Genomic DNA, 24,666 nt, shown 5'->3' on the forward strand with positions numbered 1-24,666 from the left:
CGCTTCAATGCATGCCACCGGAACCTTTCCTCAATATTTATTTCTTCCATTTTTTATATCTCTAATATATTCTGTACCGTGACGAACTAAGTGAAAGGGTGTGTTCTACGGGTGTCTTCTGTTGTTGTCCAGGTGTTTTCTGTTGTTCTACGGGTGTGTTCTGTTGTTCTACGGGTGTGTTCTGTTGTTCTACGGAAGTGTTCTGTTGTTCTACGGGTGTGTTCTGTTGTTCTACGGGTGTGTTCTGTTGTTCTACGGGTGTGTTCTGTTGTTCTACGGAAGTGTTCTGTTGTTCTACGGGTGTGTTCTGTTGTTATACGGCTGTGTTGTGTTCTATTGTTCTAGGTGCTGCTGCCTAACACGTTCTGCACCAACGCATTCTTCAAGAACAACTACTGGATGACTCAGCTGCAGAAGAGTGGGTAGAACAGAAAACATGGGAGGCTAATTGTTAACAGCCAGTAGAGTTTTACAGCTCATCACTACAGCAGAGTTGCATGTGTTGCAGAAATCCCACCAGTCAGCCACATCATCGCATGCCATATTGCCACATTATACAAGCTATTTTAATTACTGACATGTCATATGCTTTGTGCCAGTTACTCAACATATTCAGAGAGCAGGGGTTTTCTGGGCGTGCCGCCTAAGACCCTTTTTTGATCCAGAAAAAACTCTTGTTTTATTAGATGAATGAATGTAGTGGATGTTTGTATGTAATGAAGCTCTATTGGTTCCAGATTCTCTCAAGAAAATCACCAGGGATGTTCATTTAATACTGTATATACCATTTATAATAACACACACAAGTGACTATAATGACCTTACCTGGGTCCCATTGCACCCTGTTTCCCAGATCAAAAGTAGTGCACTACATAGCATATAGGGTGCCATTTGGGATGCTACTCTTCTTTTAGTACTGATGATTCTACTGACACTACTGAAGAGGTTGTAATGAAATGAACAGTGGTGGTTGGAACATACTCGCCATTTATTATATTAAAGTGTTGATTTTTCACATTTGTCATCCATAGTGCAGTGGTGTGGTTTCAGTCCGAGGTTACATCTCAAATGGCACCCGATTCCCTATACAGTACCAACGTGTGGTCAAAGTAGTGCACTGTATAGGGTGCCATTTGGGACTCACACAAGGGGTTATCCTCAGTTGATGTGCAGGGTGACATCCCTATAGGTCCGAGTCTCTACGATGCTCTGGGCTGGCTGTAATTGGCTGGTTCTAGCAGTTTGTCTGGTGTCATAGGGGGCTGGGTGTTTCTGGAAAACGTGGATACGCCTCTCTTTGTCTGTTAGGGGAGGAGCTGACCTCTTGTACTGGAACGACCTCTGCCTCAGGAACTCCCTTCAGGAAGTGACATCACACTTATGTTTCATGGTCCTTTAAAACAAATCTGTGGCACCTATAGCTCTCAGCTAGGGCCTCTATTTATTTTTTCACTAAATACAACTACAAGACAGTGATATAGATGAGTATCTATACAGTTATTTACTACATTTGTAAAATCTGAGATTCTGTTGTGACTAATGTTAGTGTGTATGGTAATAAAGATTGTGAGGTACATACATGAACTGGTACTTGTAGAGTCAGGAGTAATAGGGTTAGGTAAGGGTTAGAGTCAGGAGTGTTAGGGTTAGGGTTAAGGTTAGGGTTAGAGTCAGGAGTGTTAGGGTTAGGTAAGTCTCATGGTCTAACAATCACCGCTATAGCTCGGCCAGCTTTCACCACAGATATGGAAGTGTTACATATGTGGATGCAGTGGGTTAGGGTTAGAGTCAGGAGTGTTAGGGTTAGAGTCAGGAGTGTTAGGGTTAGAGTCAGGAGTGTTAGGGTTAGGGTTAAGGTTAGGGTTAGAGTCAGGAGTGTTAGGATAAGGTAAGTCTCATGGTCTAACAATCACCGCTATAGCTCGGCCAGCTTTCACCACAGATATGGAAGTGTTACATATGTGGATGCAGGGCATTGAGACGCATCCAAAGCAAAAAAACGGATTGTTTTTATTTTGCTAATTCGATTTCTTGGAGGGGGGGTTAAAATATGCATAGCCAACAAAGAGAAATACGTGAAGTGTTAATTGTTTAAGTAAGTGTCGTCATGGTAACTTCCATAAAGTGGTACTTGTTGTAGTGTCAGGAGGGTTAGGGGTTAGGCTAGGGGGGGAGTGTTAGCTTTAGGTAACATACATAAAGTGGTACTTGTTGTAGTGTCAGGAGGGTTAGGGGTTAGGCTAGGGGGGAAGTGTTAGCTTTAGGTAACATACATAAAGTGGTACTTGTTGTAGTGTCAGGAGGGTTAGGGGTTAGGCTAGGGGGGAAGTGTTAGCTTTAGGTAACATACATAAAGTGGTACTTATTGTAGTGTCAGGAGGGTTAGGGGTTAGGCTAGGGGAGAAGTGTTAGCTTTAGGTAACATACATAAAGTGGTACTTGTTGTAGTGTCAGGAGGGTTAGGGGTTAGGCTAAGGGGGAAGTGTTAGCTTTAGGTAACATACATAAAGTGGTACTTGTTGTAGTGTCAGGAGGGTTAGGGGTTAGGCTAAGGAGGAAGTGTTAGCTTTAGGTAACATACATAAAGTGGTACTTGTTGTAGTGTCAGGAGGGTTAGGGGTTAGGCTAGGGGGGAAGTGTTAGCTTTAGGTAACATACATAAAGTGGTACTTGTTGTAGTGTCAGGAGGGTTAGGGGTTAGGCTAAGGGGGAAGTGTTAGCTTTAGGTAACATACATAAAGTGGTACTTGTTGTAGTGCCAGGAGGGTTAGGGGTTAGGCTAGGGGGGAAGTGCTAGCTTTAGGTAACTTCCATAAAGTGGTACTTGTTGTAGTGTCAGTAGGTTTAGGCTAGGGGGGAAGTGTTAGCTTTAGATAACTTCCATAAAGTGGTACTTGTTGTAGTGTCAGGAGGGTTAGGGGTTAGGCTAGGGGGGGAGTGTTAGCTTTAGGTAACATACATAAAGTGGTACTTGTTGTAGTGTCAGGAGGGTTAGGGGTTAGGCTAGGGGGGAAGTGTTAGCTTTAGGTAACATACATAAAGTGGTACTTGTTGTAGTGTCAGGAGGGTTAGGGGTTAGGCTAGGGGGGAAGTGTTAGCTTTAGGTAACATACATAAAGTGGTACTTGTTGTAGTGTCAGGAGGGTTCGGGGTTAGGCTAAGGGGGAAGTGTTAGCTTTAGGTAACATACATAAAGTGGTACTTGTTGTAGTGTCAGGAGGGTTAGGGGTTAGGCTAGGGGGGAAGTGTTAGCTTTAGGTAACATACATAAAGTGGTACTTGTTGTAGTGTCAGGAGGGTTCGGGGTTAGGCTAAGGGGGAAGTGTTAGCTTTAGGTAACATACATAAAGTGGTACTTGTTGTAGTGTCAGAAGGGTTAGGGGTTAGGCTAGGGGGGAAGTGTTAGTTTTAGGTAACATACATAAAGTGGTACTTGTTGTAGTGTCAGGAGGGTTAGGGGTTAGGCTAGGGGGGAAGTGTTAGCTTTAGGTAACATACATAAAGTGGTACTTGTTGTAGTGTCAGGAGGGTTAGGGGTTAGGCTAAGGGGGAAGTGTTAGCTTTAGGTAACATACATAAAGTGGTACTTGTTGTAGTGTCAGGAGGGTTAGGGGTTAGGCTAGGGGGGAAGTGTTAGTTTTAGGTAACATACATAAAGTGGTACTTGTTGTAGTGTCAGGAGGGTTAGGGGTTAGGCTAGGGGAGAAGTGTTAGTTTTAGGTAACATACTGTACATAATGTGTTACTTGTTGTAGTGTGATGGTTGTCGTGGTAATGTATGTGAAGTGTTGCTTGTTGTAGTGAGGGTGGTCATGGTAACTTACGTAAAGTGGTACTTGTTGTAGTGTGAGGGTTGTCGGGGGATGGTGTTCTTATCCCAGCTCAGACTGTGGTCCGGGAACGGTCCCGGGGCGAAGGACGAGCTCTCCTCTCTCACCACCGCCATACGTCCTGACCTGGATACCTGCTGGGGTTGTTGCAGTACTGACAGTACCGGCATGGGCTGTGATACAACACACACACATTGTCATACAGTAAGTACACACACACAACCATTACCATACAAACACAAGTGATGGTGGAAGGATTTTTCAATTGGGCAATTTTTTTTTTACTATGTTTGATCATTTTCTGCTTATAATTTCCGACATTTAGAAGGTTTGTGGATGCTTCTCTTCTGTCATTACTTGATGCTGTTGAATACTAAATAAATCAAATCTAATGTTATTGGTCACATACACATATTTATCAGATGTTATTGCAGGCGTAGCAAAGTGCTTATGTTCCTAGCACCAACAGTAATATCTAACAATTCACAACAATACACATGAATATAAAAGTTAAATTATGGAATTAAGACATTTTTAAATATGACTACGAGCAATGTCGGAGTGGCATTGACTAAAATACAGTAGAATAGAATACAGCAAATAAACCCAGCAAAAAAAGAAACGGCCCTTTTTCAGGACCCTGTCTTTCAAAGATAATTCATACAAATCCAAATAACTTCACAGATCTTCATTGTAAAGGGTTTAAACACTGTTTTCCATGAACCATAATGAACATGCACCTGTGGAACGGTCATTAAGACAGCTTATAGACGGTAGGCAATTAAGGTCACAGTTAACCTTAGGACACTAAAGAGGCCTTTCTACGGACTCCAACACCAAAAGAAAGATGCCCAGGAGCCCAGCTCATCTGCGTGAACGTGCCTTAGGCATGCTGCAAGGAGGCATGAGGATTGCAGATGTGGCCAGGGCAGTAAATTGCAATGTCCGTACAGTGAGACGCCTAAGACAGTGCTGCAGGGAGACAGGACGGACAGCTGATCGTCCTCGCAGTGGCAGACCACGTGTAACAACACCTGCACCAGGAACGCACAATCCCTCCATCAGTGATTAGACTGTCCGCAATAGGCTGAGAGAGGCTGGACAGGGGGCTTGTAGGCCTGTTGTAAGGCAGGTCCACACCAGACATCACCGACAACAACATCGCCTATGGGCACGAAACCACCATTGCTGGACCAGACAGGACTGGCAAAAAGTGCTATTCATTAACGAGTCGTGGATTTGTCTCACCAGGGATGATGGTCGGATTCGCTAACCCTAACCCTAACTAGTTGAAGGAATGAGCGTTACACCGAGGCCTGTACTCTGGAGCGGGATCGATTTGGAGGTGGAGGGTCCGTCATGGTCTGGAGCGGTGTGTCACAGCATCATCGGACTGAGCTTGTTGTCACTGCAGGCAATCTCAACACGGTTCGTTATAGGGAAGACATCCTCCTCCCTCATGTCGTACCCTTCCTGTAGGCTCATCCTGACATGACCCTCCAGCATGACAATGCCACACCAGATAGTGACCCCCCTTTGTTCACGGTCAAATTATTCAATTTCTGTTAGTCACATGTCTGTGGAACTTGTTCAGTTTACAGTTGAAGTCAAAACTTTACAATACACCTTAGCCAAATAAATTTAAACACGATTTCTGACATTTAATCCTAGTAAAAATCCCCGTTTTCAGTCAGATAGGATCACCACTGTATTAAAATAATGTGAAATGTCAGAATAATAGTAGAGAGAATTATTTATTTCAGCTTTTATTTCTTTCATCACATTCCCAGCGGTTCAGAAGTTTACATACACTCAATTAGTATTTGATAGCATTGCCTTTAAATTGTTTAACATGGGGCAAACGTTTTGGGTAGCCTTCCACAAGCTTCCCACAATAAGTTGTGTGAATTTTGTCCCATTCCTCCTGACAGAGCTGGTGTAACTGAATCAGGGTTGTAAGGCCTCCTTGCTCGCACACGCTTTTTCAGTTCTGCCCACAAATTTTCTATGGGATTGAAATCAGGGCTTTGTGATAGCCACTCCAGTACATTGACTTTGTTGTCCTTAAGCCATTTTGCCACAACTTTGGAAGTATGCTTGGGGTCATTGTCCATCTGGAAGACCCATTTGCAAACAAGCTTCCTGACTGATGTCTTGAGATGTTGCTTCAATATATCCACATAATTTCCCTACCTCGTGATGCCATCTATTTTGTGAAGTGCACCAGTCCCTCCTGCAGCAGAGCACCCCCACAACATGATGCCGTGCTTCACGGTTGGGATGGTGATCTTTGGCTTGCAAACCTCCCCCTTTTTCCTCCAAACATAATGATGGTCATTATGGCCAAACAGCTCTACTTTTGTTTCATCAGACCAGAGGGCATTTCTCCAAAAAGTATGATCTTTGTCCCCATGTGCAGTTGCAAACCGTAGTCTAGCTTTTTTATGGCGGTTTTGGAGCAGTGGCTTCTTCCTTGCTGAGCGGCCTTTCAGGTTATGTCAATATAGGACTTGTTTTACTGTGGATATAGATACTTTTGTACCTGTTTCCTCCAGCATCTTCACAAGGTCCTTTGCTGTTGTTCTGGGATTAATTTGCACTTTTCGCACCAAAGTATGTTAATCTCTAGGAGACAGAACGCGTCTCCTTCCTGAGCGGTATGACGGCTGCGTGGTCCCATGGTGTTTATACTTGCGTACTATTGTTTGTACAGATGAACGTTGTACCTTCAGGCATTTGGAAATTGCTCCCAAGGATGAACCTGACTTGTGGAGGTCCACAACTTTTTTCTGAGGCCTTTTATTGTTCCCATCACAAGGTGCACCTCTAAGGTGGATGGAGTATCTTGGCAAAGGAGAAATGCTCACTAGCAGAGATGTTAACAAATTTGTGCACAAAATTTTGAACATTTCTGTGATATTTTTTTCTGCTCATGAAACATGAGACCTACACTTTACATGTTGCATTTTAAATTTAGTTCAGTGTAGTTGACATTGGTCAAGTTTTGTCTTTCATTTCTGCTTCTCTAGTGGAGCGATGACGCTTAGGGAGTGGGGAGATTTTTTGTGCAAAATGTCCAAATGACATCAATTGGACCGGTTTTAAGTTTAAAAAAAATCCAACATTCTGGTAGTATATCAGTTCGTCTTGGATGCACATTATGTGATGAAAAATTCTATACTGTCAGCTTTTATTTCACTGAAAGAAATTGCATGTTTAGGCTACACAACAGGTCCCTAAATGTGCCTTCTTACAGTATTCTCTCAAGATGCTGAATCTGAGCTTGAAATGAGGGAGTACGGCCGTGTCTGACACACACGGTATCACACATCTCTGGCTCAAGGAGCAAGAGAACACACTGTATTTCAGGGGAAGAACATGATGTCATGTTCTGTAATTCCTCCTCAACATTACTTTAGTTTTTCTGTTGTTGTCTATTAATGGGGGCAGGAGGGTTTCCTGAAGCAGTGTTCACCTGAACAGGTAAATCTCCTGTACCTACTCCTGTTCCCTACCTTGAGGGTGAGGCCAGGTTTCCTGAGAGAGTATTTCATTGGTCGATCCTTCAGTATATCATGCAGCTTCCCTGGGTCGGCACCGCCCATGTGGCAGCTGAACTGTGGGACTCGCACGTGGCTGCAGTTTGGCTCGGGAGTGTGTCCTGCGTCAGGCAGCACCTTCCTCAGCCAGCGGTAGTACTGAGACTGGGCTCCCTGCAGCTGCTCCCTCTGCAGACGCTCTCCTGGGGGAGGGAACACAGGTAGGAGCATATTATAATGAATGTTTCACAATGCCGTGCCCTACTGAACGCCGTGCCCTATTGAAAACTGTATCCTTCTGAACACTGTAACCTACTAAAAGCTGGGCCATACTGAACACTGTATCCTACTGAACACTGAATACTACTGAACACTAACCTACTAAAGGGTGTATCCTACTGAATGCTGAATCCTACTGAACACTGCAACCTACTGAACGCCGTGCCCTATTGAAAACTGTATCCTACTGAACACTGTAACCTACTAAAAGCTGGGCCATACTGAACACTGTATCCTACTGAACACTGAATACTACTGAACACTAACCTACTAAAGGGTGTATCCTACTGAATGCTGTATCCTATTGAACAGTGTATTCTACTAAATGTTGTATCCTACTGAACACTGGGCTATACTGTAACCTACTGAACGCCGTATCTTACTGAACACTGACCTACTGAACGCCGTATCTTACTGAACACTGGGCTATACTGTAACCTACTGAACGCCGTATCTTACTGAACACTGACCTACTGAACGCTGTATCCTACTGAACGCTGTGACCTACTAAACTGTGTTCTACTAAATGCTGGGCTTTACTGAACGCTGACTCCTACTAATCGCTGGGCCATAATGAACGCTGTATCCTACTGAATAATGTATCCTGCTAACGCTGTGCCATACTGAATGCCGTGCCCTACTGAACACTGTAACCTACTAAAAGCTGGGCCATACTGAACACTGTAACCTACTGAACACGGAATACTACTGAACACTAACCTACTGGACGGTGTATCCTACTGAATGCTGAATCCTACTGAACACTGCAACCTACTGAACGCTGTATCCTACTGGACGGTGTATCCTACTGAATGCTGTATCCTACTGAACACTGGGCTATACTGTAACCTACTGAATGCTGTATCCTACTGAACACTGCAACCTACTGAACACTAACCTACTGGACGGTGTATCCTACTGAATGCTGAATCCTACTGAACACTGCAACCTACTGAATGCTGTATCCTACTGAACACTGGGCTATACTGTAACCTACTGAATGCTGTATCCTACTGAACACTGGGCTATACTGTAACCTACTGAACGCTGTATCTTACTGAACACTGACCTACTGAATGCTATGCAATACTGAACGCTGTATCCTACTGAATGCTTTATCCTACTGAACTCTGTACCCTACTGAACACTGTGACCTACTAAACCCTGTGTTCTACTAAAAGCAATATCCTACTGAATGCTGTGTATTACTGAACTCTAACCTACTGAACGCTGTATCCTACTGAACATGGTAACCTACTGATTACTGTATCCTACTAAATGCTGGGCTTTACTGAATGCTGTATCCTACTAAACGCTGGGCCATACTGAAAGCTGTATCCTACTGAATGCTGGGCTTTAGTGAATACTGTATCCTACTAAACGCTGTATCCTACTGAACACTGTATCCCACTGAATACTGTATCCTACTAAAAACTGATTCCTACTGAACGCTGTATCCTACTGAATGCTGTATCCTACTGAATGCTGTATCCTACTGAATAATGCAACCTACTGAACACTGGGCCATACTGAACGCTGTATCCTACTGAATGCTGGGCTTTAGTGAATACTGTATCCTACTAAACGCTGTATCCTACTGAACACTGTATCCCACTGAATACTGTATCCTACTAAACGCTGATTCCTACTGAACGCTGAAATCCTACTAAACGCTGTATCCTACTGAACGCTGTATCCTACTGAATGCTGTATCCTACTGAATGCTGTATCCTACTGAATGCTGTATCCTACTGAATAATGCAACCTACTGAACACTGGGCCATACTGAACGCTGTATCCTACTGAACAAACCAACCTAATGAATGCTGTATCCTACTGAACGCTGTATGTATCCTACTGATCATTGGGCTATACTGAATGCTGTATCCTACTGCACAATGTAACCTACTAAACACTGGGCCATACTGAATGCTGTATTCTACTGAACACTGTATCCTACTGAACACTGGGCCATACTGAACGCAGTGCACTACTTAACACTGTGCCCTACTACTACATGGCCCTGGTAACTATGAAATAACACAGAAGGAATCAAGTAGTAACCAAAAAAGTTCTAAACAAATCAAAATATATTTTAGATTTTAGATTCTTCAAAGTAGCCATCCTTCCTTAGCCTTGATGACAGCTTTGCACACTCTTGGCATTCTCTCAACCAGTTTCACCTGGAATGCTTTTACAACAGTCTTGAAGGAGTTTCCACATAAGCTGAGCACTTGTTGGCTGGTTTTCCTTCACTCTGTGGTCCAAATCATCCCAAATTGGGTTGAGGTTGGGTGATTGTGGAGGCCAGGGGATCTGATGCAGCACTCAATCACTCTCCTTCTTGGTCAAAAAGCCCTTAACACTTTTTTGGTTACTACATGATTACATATGTTATTTCATAGTTTTGATGTCTTCACTATTATTCTACAATGTAGAAAATAGTAAAAAACAAAGAAAAACCCTTGAATGGGTAGGTGTGTCCAAACCATGGACTGATACTATAAATGGCCCTGGTGTGGAGCGGTCCCTACCTGGTCCCTACTTGTGAAGTGGATGGTGAAAGGTAGGACAGAGCTGAATACGGTTATGGTAAACTACCCTGGTAGGTGTACAGTAACTACAGAGACGGGGTGGGGGTCTGGTACATGGTAGGTATATAGTAACTACAGAGACAGGGTGAGGGTCTGGTACATGGTAGGTGTATAGTAACTATAGAGACAGGGTGAGGGTCTGGTACATGGTAGGTGTATAGTAACTACAGAGACAGGGTGGGGGTCTGGTACATGGTAGGTATATAGTAACTACAGAGACAGGGTGAGGGTCTGGTACATGGTAGGTGTATAGTAACTATAGAGACAGGGTGAGGGTCTGGTACATGGTAGGTGTATAGTAACTACAGAGACAGGGTGGGGGTCTGGTACATGGTAGGTGTATAGTAACTGTAGAGACAGGGTGAGGGTCTGGTACATGGTAGGTGTATAGTAACTGTAGAGACAGGGTGGGGGTCTGGTACATGGTAGGTGTATAGTAACTACAGAGACGGGGTGGGGGTCTGGTACATGGTAGGTGTATAGTAACTGTAGAGACGGGGTGGGGGTCTGGTACATGGTAGGTGTATAGTAACTGTAGAGACGGGGTGGGGGTCTGGTACATGGTAGGTGTATAGTAACTACAGAGACGGGGTGGGGGTCTGGTACCTGGTAGGTATATAGTATAGTAACTGTAGAGACATGGTGGGGGTGTGGTACATGGTAGGTGTGTAGTAACTACAGAGACGGGGTGGGGGTCTGGTACATGGTAGGTGTATAGTAACTGTTGAGACAGGGTGAGGGTCTGGTACATGGTAGGTGTATAGTAACTACAGAGACGGGGTGGGGGTCTGGTACATGGTAGGTGTATAGTAACTATAGAGACGGGGTGGGGGTCTGGTACATGGTAGGTGTATAGTAACTACAGAGACAGGGTGGGGGTCTGGTACATGGTAGGTGTATAGTAACTACAGAGACGGGGTGGGGGTCTGGTACATGGTAGGTGTATAGTAACTGTAGAGACGGGGTGGGGGTCTGGTACATGGTAGGTGTACAGTAACTACAGAGACGGGGTGGGGGTCTGGTACATGGTAGGTGTATAGTAACTACAGAGACGGGGTGGGGGTCTGGTACATGGTAGGTGTGTAGTAACTACAGAGACGGGGTGGGGGTCTGGTACATGGTAGGTGTATAGTAACTACAGAGACAGGGTGGGGGTCTGGTACATGGTAGGTGTATAGTAACTATAGAGACAGGGTGGGGGTCTGGTACATGGTAGGTGTATAGTAACTATAGAGACGGGGTGGGGGTCTGGTACATGGTAGGTGTATAGTAACTGTAGAGACAGGGTGGGGGTCTGGTACATGGTAGGTGTATAGTAACTGTAGAGACGGGGTGGGGGTCTGGTACATGGTAGGTGTATAGTAACTACAGAGACATGGTGGGGGTCTGGTACATGGTAGGTGTATAGTAACTACAGAGACGGGGTGGGGGTCTGGTACATGGTAGGTGTATAGTAACTGTAGAGACAGGGTGGGGGTCTGGTACATGGTAGGTGTATAGTAACTACAGAGACGGGGTGGGGGTCTGGTACATGGTAGGTGTATAGTAACTGTAGAGACATGGTGGGGGTGTGGTACATGGTAGGTGTGTAGTAACTACAGAGACGGGGTGGGGGTCTGGTACATGGTAGGTGTATAGTAACTGTAGAGACAGAGTGAGGGTCTGGTACATGGTAGGTGTATAGTAACTACAGAGACGGGGTGGGGGTCTGGTACATGGTAGGTGTATAGTAACTATAGAGACGGGGTGGGGGTCTGGTACATGGTAGGTGTATAGTAACTACAGAGACATGGTGGGGGTCTGGTACATGGTAGGTGTATAGTAACTACAGAGACGGGGTGGGGGTCTGGTACATGGTAGGTGTGTAGTAACTACAGAGACATGGTGGGGGTCTGGTACATGGTAGGTGTATAGTAACTATAGAGACAGGGTGGGGGTCTGGTACATGGTAGGTGTATAGTAACTACAGAGACATGGTGGGGGTCTGGTACATGGTAGGTGTATAGTAACTACAGAGACAGGGTGGGGGTCTGGTACATGGTAGGTGTATAGTAACTGTAGAGACAGGGTGGGGGTGTGGTACATGGTAGGTGTATAGTAACTACAGAGACGGGGTGGGGGTCTGGTACATGGTAGGTGTATAGTAACTATAGAGACGGGGTGGGGGTCTGGTACATGGTAGGTGTATAGTAACTACAGAGACGGGGTGGGGGTCTGGTACATGGTAGGTGTATAGTAACTACAGAGACGGGGTGGGGGTCTGGTACCTGGTAGGTATATAGTAACAGGGCTGAAGGTGTGTTACCTGCCAGGTGTATAGTAACAGGGGGGACAGGACTCAAGACTGGTGGGGGTGTGATGTAGAGCTCCATGTCATTGTAGCGGTGTAGCCAGGGTCGGATGTCTCTCTGAGGCAGTGTGGGTCTCTGGGTGTTGCCATGGAGCACATTCTCTCTCCAAGGCTATGGAGGTAGAGACATTACACATTAAGATGCCACACATAGCTGTTTTAAAAACATCACTAACCATAACCCCAACCCTACAGAGATATACATCACTAACCATAACCCTAACCCTATAGAGATATACATCACTAACCATAACCCTTTAGAGGTATATATCACTAACCCTATAGAGGTATATATCACTAACCATAACCCTATAGAGGTATATATCACTAACCCTATAGAGGTATACATCACTAACCATAACCCTATAGAGGTATATATCACTAACCCTATAGAGGTATACATCACTAACCATAACCCTATAGAGGTATATATCACTAACCATAACCCTTTAGAGGTATATATCACTAACCCTATAGAGGTATACATCACTAACCATAACCCTTTAGAGGTATATATCACTAACCCTATAGAGGTATATATCACTAACCATAACCCTATAGAGGTACAGTGGGGCAAAAAAGTATTTAGTCAGCCACCAATTGTGCAAGTTCTCACACTTAAATAGATGAGAGAGGCCTGTAATTTTCATCATAGGTACACTTCAACTATGAAAGACAAAATGAGAAAAAGAAATCCAGAAAATCACATTGTAGGATTTTTAATGAATTTATTTGCAAATTATGGGGGAAAATAAGTATTTGGTCAATAACAAAAGTTTATCTCAATACTTTGTTTTATACCCTTTGTTGGCAGTGACAGAGGTCAAATGTTTTCTGTAAGTCTTCAAAAGGTTTTCACACACTGTTGCTGGCCTTTTGGCCCATTCCTCCATGCAGATCTCCTCTAGAGCAGTGATGTTTTGGGGCTGTTGCTGGGCAACACGGACTTTCAACTCCCTCCAAAGATTTTCTATGGGGTTGAGATCTGGAGACTGGCTAGGCCACTTCAGGACCTTGAAATGCTTCTTACGAAGCCACTCCTTCGTTGCCCGGGCGGTGTGTTTGGGATCATTGTCATGCTGAAAGACCCAGCCACGTTTCATCTTCAATGCCCTTGCTGATGGAAGGAGGTTTTCACTCAAAATCTCACGATACATGGCCCCATTCATTCTTTCCTTTACACGGATCAGTCGTCCTGGTTCCTTTGCAGAAAAACAGCCTCAAAGCATGATTTTTCCACCCCCATGCTTCACAGTAGGCATGGTGTTCTTTGGATGCAACTCAGCATTCTTTGTCCTCCAAACACTACGAGATTAGTTTTTACCAAAAAATGATTTTTTGGTTTCATCTGACCATATGACATTCTCCCAATGTTCTTCAACATGATGAGCTTTGAGGGATGGACAACCCTTTCCCACCTGGACAAAAGGAACACTTATGTGAGAATGCTATTCATTGACTACAGCTCAGCGTTCAACACCATAGTACCCTCAAAGCTCATCAATAAGTTAAGGATCCTGGGACTAAACACCTCGCTCTGCAACTGGATCCTGGACTTCCTGACGGGCCGCCCCCAGGTGGTGAGGGTAGATAGCAACACATCTGCCACGCTGATCCTCAACACTGGAGCTCCACAGGGGTGCGTGCTCAGTCCCCTCCTGTATTCCCTGTTCACCCACGACTGCAAGGCCAGAAACGAGTCCAACACCATCATTAAGTTTGCAGATGACACAACAGTGGTAGGCCTGATCACCAACAACGACGAGACAGCCTATAGGGAGGAGGTCAGAGACCTGGCCGGGTGGTGCCAGAATAACAACCTATCCCTCAACATAACCAAGACTAAGGAGATGATTGTGGACTACAGGAAAAGGAGGACCGAGAACACACCCATTCTCATCGACGGGGCTTTAGTGGAGCAGGTTGAGAGCTTCAAGTTCCTTGGTGTCCACATCAAGAACAAACTAGAATGGTCCAAACACACCAAGACAGTCGTGAAGAGGGCACGACAAAGCCTATTGCCCCTCAGGAAACTAAAAAGATTTGGCATGGGTCCTGAGAACCTTAAAAGGTTCTACAGCTGTAACATCGAGAGCATCACTGCCTGGTACAGCAATTGCTCGGCCTCTGACCGCAAGGCACTACAGAGGATAGTGTGTACAGCCCAGTACATCACTGGGGCTAAGTTGGCTGCCATCCAGGACCTCTACACCAGGCGGTGTCAGAGGAAGGCCCTAAAAATTGTCAAAGACTCCAGCCACCCCAGTCATAGACTGTTCTCTCTGCTACCGCATGACAAGTGGTACCGGAGTGCCAAGTCTAGGACAAAAAGGCTTCTCAACAGTTTTTACCCCCAAGCCATAAGCCTCCTGAACAGGTAATCAAATGGCTCCCCAGACTATTTGCATTGTGTGCCCCTCCCAACCCCTATTTTTATGCTGCTGCTACTCTCTGTTTATCATATATGCATAGTCACTTTAACTATACATTCATGAACATACTTCCTCAATTGGGCTGACCAACCACATTGGCTAACCGGGATATCTGTATTGTGTCCCACCACCCGCCAACCCCTCTTTTACGCTACTGCTACTCTCTGTTCATCATGTATGCATAGTCACTTTAACCATATCTACATGTACATACTACCTCAATCAGCCTGACTAACAGGTGTCTGTATGTAGCCTCGCTACTTTTATAGCCTCGCTACTTTATATAGCCTCTCTACTGTATATAGCCTCTCTACTTTATATAGCCTCTCTACTGTATATAGCCCCTCTACTGTATATAGCCTCGCTACTGTATATAGCCTGTCTTTTTACCGTTGTTTTATTTCTTTACTGACCTATTGTTTACCTAATACCTTTTTTGCACATTTGGTTAGAGCCTGTAAGTGCCTGTAAGTGCCTGTAAGTGACAAATAAACTTTGATTTGATTTGATTCTAGGAAGTTTTTCCTAGCCACCTTGATTCTACACCTGCATTGCTTTGCTGTTTGGGGTTTTAGGCTGGGTATGTAAGAAGGGCTTTATAAATACATTTGATTGATTGAATGAATGAGAAGTCTTGTTTTCAGTTGCAGAACATACTGGTGATGGTGAAGCCTGCTGAAACCTGGGTTGTGAATGTGAATGAATATGCCTTAATGAATTTGAAAGAATGTGCCTTAATGAATGTGAATGAATGTGCCTTAATGAATGTGACCCTGCTGTAACCGGACCTCTGACCCCTAACCTCTGGGCTATCTATGATATCACCTTCCTGAGCTCGTCCCTGCGGGCCTCATCGGGGTGTTTGGGGTGTTCGTTGGCCTCGATGGAACTCCTGAAGCCTGGGTAGAGGAAGCCATCGTGGGTCCTCCAGGCTGCCCTCCTCTGGGCCTCCCTAGCCTTCCGCTCAGCCTCTACCTCCTGGGGGTCGACTGTAGCGCTGTGGTACTGCTGGTTGTAGGGCCACCTCTGCCCTAAAGACTGCATAGGGAGAGGAAGCGAGTATATTTAGCCCCTCTTAGAAGACAATGGAAGTACACTGAACAAAAATATAAGCACAACATGCAACAATTTAAAGGTTTTTACTTAGTTACAGTTCATATAAGAAATGCAGTGTTTTAAAATACATTCATTAGGACCTAATCTATGGATTTCACATGACTGGGAATACAGATATGCATCTGTTGGTCACAGATACCTTTCTTTAAAAAAGTAGGGACGTGGATCAGAAAACCAGTCAGTAGCTGGTGTGACCATCAATTGCCTCATTCAGTGGGACACATCTCCTTTGCATTGAGTTGATCAGGCTGTTGAACATGCTTAATGGTTGACATGTCTGGTGAGTATGCAGGCCATGGATGAACTGGGACATTTTCAGCTTCTAGGAATTGTGTGCAGATCCTTGAGACATGGGGCAGTGCATTATCATGTTGAAACATGAGGTGATGGAGGCGAATGAAGGGCACGACAATGGGCCTCAGGATCTTGTCACGGTATCTCTGTGCATTCAAATTACCATCGATAAAATGCAATTGTGTCCGTAGCTAATGCCTGCTCATACCATAACCTCACTGCCACCATGGGGCACTTGGTTCACAACGCTGACATCCGCAAATCGCTTGCCCACACGACGCCTTACAGTACTCTTGTTTTGTACTTTAGACGCTTTTCTTGTTTTGTATCGTTCAATGTTCTTCGTCATTAAACTCACTAACTGCACTTGCTTCCTGACTCCCTGCATTTACATTACAGAAATAAGCTTGTTGTGCGTATGGAACAATTCTGGGATCTTTTATTTCAGCTCATGAAACATGGGACCAACACTTTTCCACACGCCCCGTTGCTGAAACACCCAGATCCTACGCTACCCTTTGTGCGTGGGAGCTGTCCTGTCACAACGTCAGGGTAATCAACAAAAACTGCATCCATGTGCATACTACTCTAAAAAAACTGTCCCCTGCAGAGAGGAACTATGACTTCGGTGATCGATTGCTCCTGGCGGTGAAGTTGGCATTAGAGGAGTGGAGACACCGGCACCACGGACCCGTTTCTCATCCTCATCAACCACCGGAACTTGGAGTACATACGGACAGCGAGGCAGCTGAATCCGAACATCCGCCAGGCTCTGGAGAGGGAACCCGCACCGGCTACCTGTCCTCCAGAGCGCACCTACGTTCCCACTGAGGTAAGGGATTGACTTTTGACCTGGGTGCAATCATCCCTTGTCGCTGAACACCCAGGTATCACCCGCACCACTCAATCCATCTCCATTAAGTACTGGTAACCCACCTTGGCGCAAGACGTCTCCTGCTACGTCAACTCCTGCTCCGTATGTACTGTCATGACGTTGCCCTCTTTGGGAACAGCGAGCACCATCCCCCTCCCTCTGTCTCCTACACTCAGGCTGCTGTGACCTCAGGTCGTAAATTCCTGGAGGAAATTATCTCCTCATGGCCACAGTATAGAGAGAGAGTGAGTTTTCATAGAGAACAAAGGAATTTCTTCCACCTCACGGAACTTGAGGTCCGAACAACATTTATGTTCTGGAGAAGGTATAAAAGATTGGTGAAGAATCCAGCTACGAACTGGTCCATTTGGTACAATTTCATGAAACTCATGGGAGCCAATACGGCCACATTACCATAATGCTGTTTATACAATAGCCTCAGATATGAGGCTTACATCTAATTGTTGTATAAGATGAATGAGTGAGGATGATACTGTTTGTGAAATTGTGTAATGTGATTTTGGACTGTTTAATGAAGGAAACTCCTATTCCCTTTGGAGTTTAACTAAATCAGAGGACTGCCCATGAGCACAGTTAGTTATGGTCTGGCATCCTGGGACAGGCCCCTTTCTGCTCTTCCGAATAAAACCCCCACCTTGAGAATTTCTCAACAAACTGTGTTTCTCTCAATCACAAGAGGACAAAGGTTGCAGACCAGCTTACCTCGATAACGAGAGGGCCAAGGTTTGAGTAGATGGCTGAATCTTTTAACCATACCACATGGTTAAACTCTTAGACTAATCGATACCAACAGAATAAGAATAAGTCTTTGATATTAATTACTAGTCTGCAGCTAGAAATTCGGTATCATTGAACGCGAAGACCGACAACCGCCAAAAAATCTATTCTATAACAACATGAATGAATGTCACTCTGAACTATCCATTCTAGCCACGACAGACAGAAATAGAGAGAGGGCGGACAGACTCTCCAACATAAGTTTTTATGCATTTCTGTGAGTTACTTAGTTAGTAAATAAAAGATTTTAAGACGATTGATGTATGGATGACTCATAGTGAAGACTGGGTTTGTGCAGATAAGCAACAATTTACGACATTTGGAATGAGACTAACGTGAGGTAAAATAAATAATTCATTAATTAAGAAGACAAATTGATCCGATATTAAAATATCTGAAAAGTTGTATTAGGAAAATTATAACTTTGTAATCTGAATATCTTCCTTGGTGCCCCGACTTCCTAGTTAATTACATTTGCCTGATTAGTTCATCACGAAATGCTAATTACAGAGAATCTTTGATAAAAACTAAAAGTCTTCAGTTAATAATGATAGTAAAGACACGACAGTACCCAAACCAAGTCACCAGCAAGGAAACTACTTTTCCTCCCCATGCCTCAGCGGCCTTGGATCCATCTGTCGATAGATTTTCACTGATCTTCCCGTTTGATGGTTTCACCACTCTTATGGTTGTTGTGGACAGATACTCCAAATCTAGTAGTTTTATCCCTCTTTCCAGGTCGCTGAGACACTGTTTCAGCATGTCATCCGGCACTATGGCCTTTCGGAGGATATCATCTCCAACGCGGTCCCCAATTCAAGTCACGTGAATGGAGAGCCTTCATGGAGAAGCTGGGGATCACGGTCAGCCTCACATCCAGGTACCGGCTTCAGTCCAATGAGATAATGTTATCTCTCTATAATGTTACATGTAATGTTGTCTCTCTATAATGTTACCTGTAATGTTACCTGTAATGTTATCTCTCTATAATGTTACCTGTAATGGTGTCTCTCTATAATGTTACCTGTAATGTTATCTCTCTATAATGTTACCTGTAATGTTATCTCTCTATAATGTTACCTGTAATGTTGTCTCTCTATAATATTAATGTAATGTTATCTCTCTATAGTGTTACCTGTAATGTTATCTCTCTATAATGTTACCTGTAATGTTGTCTCTCTATAATGTTACCTGTAATGTTGTCTCTCTGTAATGTTACCTGTAATGTTATCTCTCTATAATGTTACCTGTAATGTTAGCACTCTATAATGTTACCTGTAATGTTGTCTCTCTATAATGTTAATGTAATGTTATCTCTCTATAATGTTACCTGTAATGTTATCTCTCTATAATGTTACCTGTAATGTTATCTCTCTATACTGTTACCTGTAATGTTATCTCTCTATAATGTTACCTGTAATGTTACCTCTCTATAATGTTACCTGTAATGTTATCTCTCTATAATGTTACCTGTAATGTTATCTCTCTATAATGTTACCTGTAATGTTGTCTCTCTATAATGTTACATCTCTGTAATGTACCATGTAACGTTACCTCTGTAATGTTCTCTCTGTTACTTATAATGGTATCTGTCTGTAATACCTGTGTAGAATCAATCTACTCTGTACCATAACCTGCTCCATACCTGTGTAGAATCAATCTACTCTGTACCATAACCTGCTCCATACCTGTGTAGAATCAATGTACTTTGTACTACATCCTGCTCCATCCCTGTGTGGCATGTTTCTACCCTGTACCACATCCTGTTCCATCCCAGTGTGGCATGTTTCTACCCTGTACAACATCCTGCTCCATCCCAGTGTAGCATGTTTCTACCCTGTACTACATCCTGCTCCATCCCAGTGTAGCATGTTTCTACCCTGTACTACATCCTGTTCCATCCCAGTGTGGCATGTTTCTACCCTGTACCACATCCTGCTCCATCCCAGTGTAGCATGTTTCTACCCTGTACCACATCCTGCTCCATACCTGCGTTGTGGTCTGAATGCTGTGTTTTTCATCATCCAGTGGAGCTAGCAGTACTGCAGGTCTGGCCCTCTGCAGCTGAAGACTGGCCTGCTGCACCTCCGCAATGTTGGCCTGAGAATACATATGGATGGGTTGGATCAGAGTTACTGCAATGAAATGGTATTTGTTAAAAAAAAACATCTAATCAAATCACATTTTATTGGACACATACAGTACATGCGTTTAGCAGGTATAGCGAAATGCCCCTTGGCAACTTTATTTATTTAGCCTGGTCCTACATCTGTTTGTGCTGTCCATTAGTCTGGTCTCAGAGCAAAACGTATTATATCTTACTAAAATCTATTTAGTATGTGTTACAGGCTTTGGTTTTTCCATTTATATTTATATTTTAAGGTTGGACGCACCGATTGCCGTCACCTCGTTAGTCATAATGTGTTACACCTGTGCTGGTTTGTCACCTCTTTAGTGGGAAGGTGTTTCACCTGTGCTGGTTGAGGTGTTATTTAAGTGTCTGGCCCAGTGCTCCAGTTGTCTTGAGAGATGTGGAGGGTTAACACCTTCAGTTGGCGCTCCCTATTTTGATTTCTAGACAAACAATTCTTTATCTGATCTTCCCTGTTTTCCTCTTTGCTCCACTTTTTGGTCTGATTCCTGTCTTTATGTGTGGGTGTCTTTTAGGTTCTAGTTGTTATTGCTAGTCAACTGTCAGTGGACACCCCCATGAGTGTCTTTCAGAAGCCCTCTGAAAACCCCTCCTGTTTCATTTAGGGTTTGCTCAGTGACTCTGCAGAACACTGTTTGTTTTGTCTCCGCCAGTTTGTCATTACTGCCGTGAGAAATTGTCTCTGTGTCCTACGTTGAGAAAAAAAACCTTCTTATGGGAGCAGTCCAGCCCATTAAGTCTGGTCTATCTCCATAACAAGATTTTGGATCAGATATGTATGAACCCTTTGTTTCAGATGGGTTTGTGTCTCTGCAGAGGGGAGATGCTGGTAAGCAGCCGGAGAAGATACTGTGAGACATTGGGGCAGCCCAGTCCTTCATTTTGGAGGGTGTTTTGCCTTTGTCTGAAACTTCAGCAACTGGTTAAAGTGTGTTAGTGGAGATGGGTTGCATGGAAGATCCTTTGTATTATGTACAATGCGAATCTGATCTTTTATCTGGTTTCTTCTTGTATTTGTGGTATTGACCTGTTGAGCTGTCCGTTTGAACTACTTATTTTATTAAAACTGCGTTGTTGGTTAAGGGCTTCTAAGTAAGAATTTCAATGTACACCTGTTGTATTCGGCGCATGTGACAAATACAATTTCATTTGCAATTTCATTTTTTTTTTTTTTACTGTTTTTGCTTTTGTCATTATGGGGTATTGTATTTAGATTGATGAGGGGGAAAAACTATGTTATCCATTTTATATTAAGGCTAACATAGTGGAAAAAGTCAAGGGGTCTGAACTTTCCGAGTGCACAGTATTTCACGATTGCTATTGCATTGGTAGGCCAATGTAATGTAACGTAGAGTAACATATCATACTAAATGGAGTGGCGCAAATATTTAAATATATATTTTGCTCTGAGACCAAATTGTGTCCATAGCATTTGGCAAGACAGCACAAACAGATCACGTGACAGGGCAATTATTTAATCACTATTAGCCTGGTTCAGACCTTGATGTACCAACTCCTCTGATGATTGTTTTCTTTCCTTCACACACTCTCTAAACTACCACACACACACACACACACACTTTCACTCCTCTCTCTCTCACACATGTACTCCTCTTGCTCTCTCTCTCTCTCACACTCTCTCTCCTACATATGGAGATCTGGTACCAGGCTATACTGTACATAATTGCGTTGCATAACATAAGATTACATAATACAGCATAGCATTATATAGCATAACATAATATAGCATAATATAACATAATACAGCATAGCATTACATAGCATAACATAATATAGCATAATATAATATGATACAGCATAATATAACATAATATAGCATAGCATTATATAGCATAATATAACATAATTTAGCATAGCATTATATAGCATAACATAATATAGCATAACATAATAAAGCATAACATAATATAGCATAATATAATATAATACAGCATAATATAATATAGCATAACATAACATAATATAGCATAGCATTATATAGCATAACATAATATAGCATAATATAACATAATGTAACATTACATAGCATAACATAATATAGCATAATATAATATAATACAGCATAACATTATATAGCATAATATAACATAATATAGCATAGCATTATATAGCATAACATAATATAGCATAATATAACATAATTTAGCATAGCATTATATAGCATAACATAATATAGCATAACATAATATAGCATAACATAATATAGCATAATATAACATAACATAGCATAACATAATAAAGCATAATATAATATAATACAGCATAATATAATATAGCATAATATAACATAACATAGCATAACATAATATAATATAACATAATATAACATTACATAGCATAACATAATATAGCATAATATAATATAATACAGCATAATATAATATAGCATAACATAACATAATATAGCATAGCATTATATAGCATAACATAATAAAGCATAATATAACATAACATAGCATAACATAATAAAGCATAACATAATATAGCATAATATAATATAATACAGCATAATATAATATAGCATAACATAACATAATATAGCATAGCATTATATAGCATAACATAATATAGCATAATATAACATAATATAACATTACATAGCATAACATAATATAGCATAATATAATATAATACAGCATAATATAATATAGCATAACATTATATAGCATAATATAACATAATATAGCATAGCATTATATAGCATAACATAATATAGCATAATATAACATAATTTAGCATAGCATTATATAGCATAACATAATATAGCATAACATAATAAAGCATAATATAATATAATACAGCATAATATAATATAGCATAATATAACATAACATAGCATAACATAATATAATATAACATAATATAACATTACATAGCATAACATAATATAGCATAATATAATATAATACAGCATAATATAATATAGCATAACATTATATAGCATAATATAACATAATATAGCATAATATAACATAATTTAGCATAGCATTATATAGTATAACATAATATAGCATAACATAATATAGCATAACATAATATAGCATAATATAACATAACATAGCATAACATAATAAAGCATAATATAATATAATACAGCATAATATAACATAACATAGCATAACATAATATAGTATAACATAATATAGCGTAGTATAGAATTGCATAATATGGCATACATTATATAGGATAATATAACATAACATAATATAGCATAATATAGAATTGCGTAATATGGCATAACATTATGCTGTATTATGATAATATAGCATAACATAATATAACATAACATAGCATAACATAATATAGTATAACATAATATAGCATAATATAGAATTGCATAATATGGCATAATATAGAATAGCATAATATAGCATAACATAATATTGCATAACATTATATAGCATAACATTATATAGCATAACATAATGTAGCATAACATAATACAGCATAATATAGCATAGCATAACATAATATAGCAGAGCATAATATAGCATATAATAACATAATACAGCATAATATAGCATAACATAATATAGCATAGCATAATATAGCATATCATAATATAGCATATCATAATATAGCATATCATAATATAGCAGAGCATAATATAGCATAACATAATATAGCATAGCATAATATAGCATAACATAATATAGCATAGCATAATATAGCATAGATAAAATAATATAGCATATAATAACATAATACATTATAATAGAGCATAACATAATATAGCATAGAATAATATAGCATAAAATAACATAATATAGCATAGCATAACAGAGCATACATCTTCTTATGGCTGGGGGCAGTATTGAGTAGCTTGGATGAATAAGGGGCCCAGAGTGAACTGCCTGCTACTCGGTCCCAGTTGCTAATATATGCATATCATTAGTACATTTTGATAGAAAACACTCTGAAGTTTCTAAAACTGTTTGAATGATGTCTGTGAGTATAACAGAACTCATATGGCAGGCAAAAACCTGACAAAAAAATTCAAACAGGAAGTGGGAAATCTGAGGTTGGTCGATTTTCAACTCAGCCCCTATCGAAGATGCAGTGGGATATTGGTTACGTTGCTAGATGTTGCTGTTTACATCTAGGCTTCCACTAGATGTAAACAGTCTTTAGAAACTTGTTTGATGCTTCTACTGTGAGTTGGGGCCAAATGAGAGGGGAATGAGTCAGAGGTCTGGCAGCAGCCTCGAGATCAGTCTCTCGCGCTCACGTGAGAGCGAGCTCTGTTCCATTGCTTCTCTACAGACACTTTATGTGTAACATGAAGTCCTATGAGTGTCATCTGATGAAGATCATCAAAGGTAAGTGATTAATTTATCTCTATTTCTGATTTTTGTGACTCCTCTCTTTGGCTGGAAAAATGGCTGTG

At 41.8% G+C, this 24,666-nt stretch overlaps 1 protein-coding gene across 1 annotated transcript in view; it reads right to left on the reverse strand.

The window, feature by feature from the left end:
- Nucleotides 1–968: 968 nt before the first annotated feature.
- Nucleotides 969–24,666, reverse strand: part of LOC139412705 (cilia and flagella associated protein 92 (putative)) — an 80,447-nt gene continuing 56,749 nt past the window's right edge. Inside the window, exons 12-17 of the mRNA XM_071159364.1 lie at nucleotides 20,096–20,206; nucleotides 15,850–16,062; nucleotides 12,548–12,704; nucleotides 7,346–7,572; nucleotides 3,825–4,003; nucleotides 969–1,357 (exon numbers count right to left, since the gene is read on the reverse strand). Of these exons, the coding sequence (XP_071015465.1) occupies nucleotides 1,159–1,357; nucleotides 3,825–4,003; nucleotides 7,346–7,572; nucleotides 12,548–12,704; nucleotides 15,850–16,062; nucleotides 20,096–20,206 (1,086 nt within the window). The 3' untranslated portion in view covers nucleotides 969–1,158. The remainder of the gene's footprint in view (nucleotides 1,358–3,824; nucleotides 4,004–7,345; nucleotides 7,573–12,547; nucleotides 12,705–15,849; nucleotides 16,063–20,095; nucleotides 20,207–24,666) is intronic.

Source organism: Oncorhynchus clarkii, chromosome 7 (assembly GCF_045791955.1).
Source record: "Oncorhynchus clarkii lewisi isolate Uvic-CL-2024 chromosome 7, UVic_Ocla_1.0, whole genome shotgun sequence".
Classification (NCBI taxonomy): domain Eukaryota; kingdom Metazoa; phylum Chordata; class Actinopteri; order Salmoniformes; family Salmonidae; genus Oncorhynchus; species Oncorhynchus clarkii.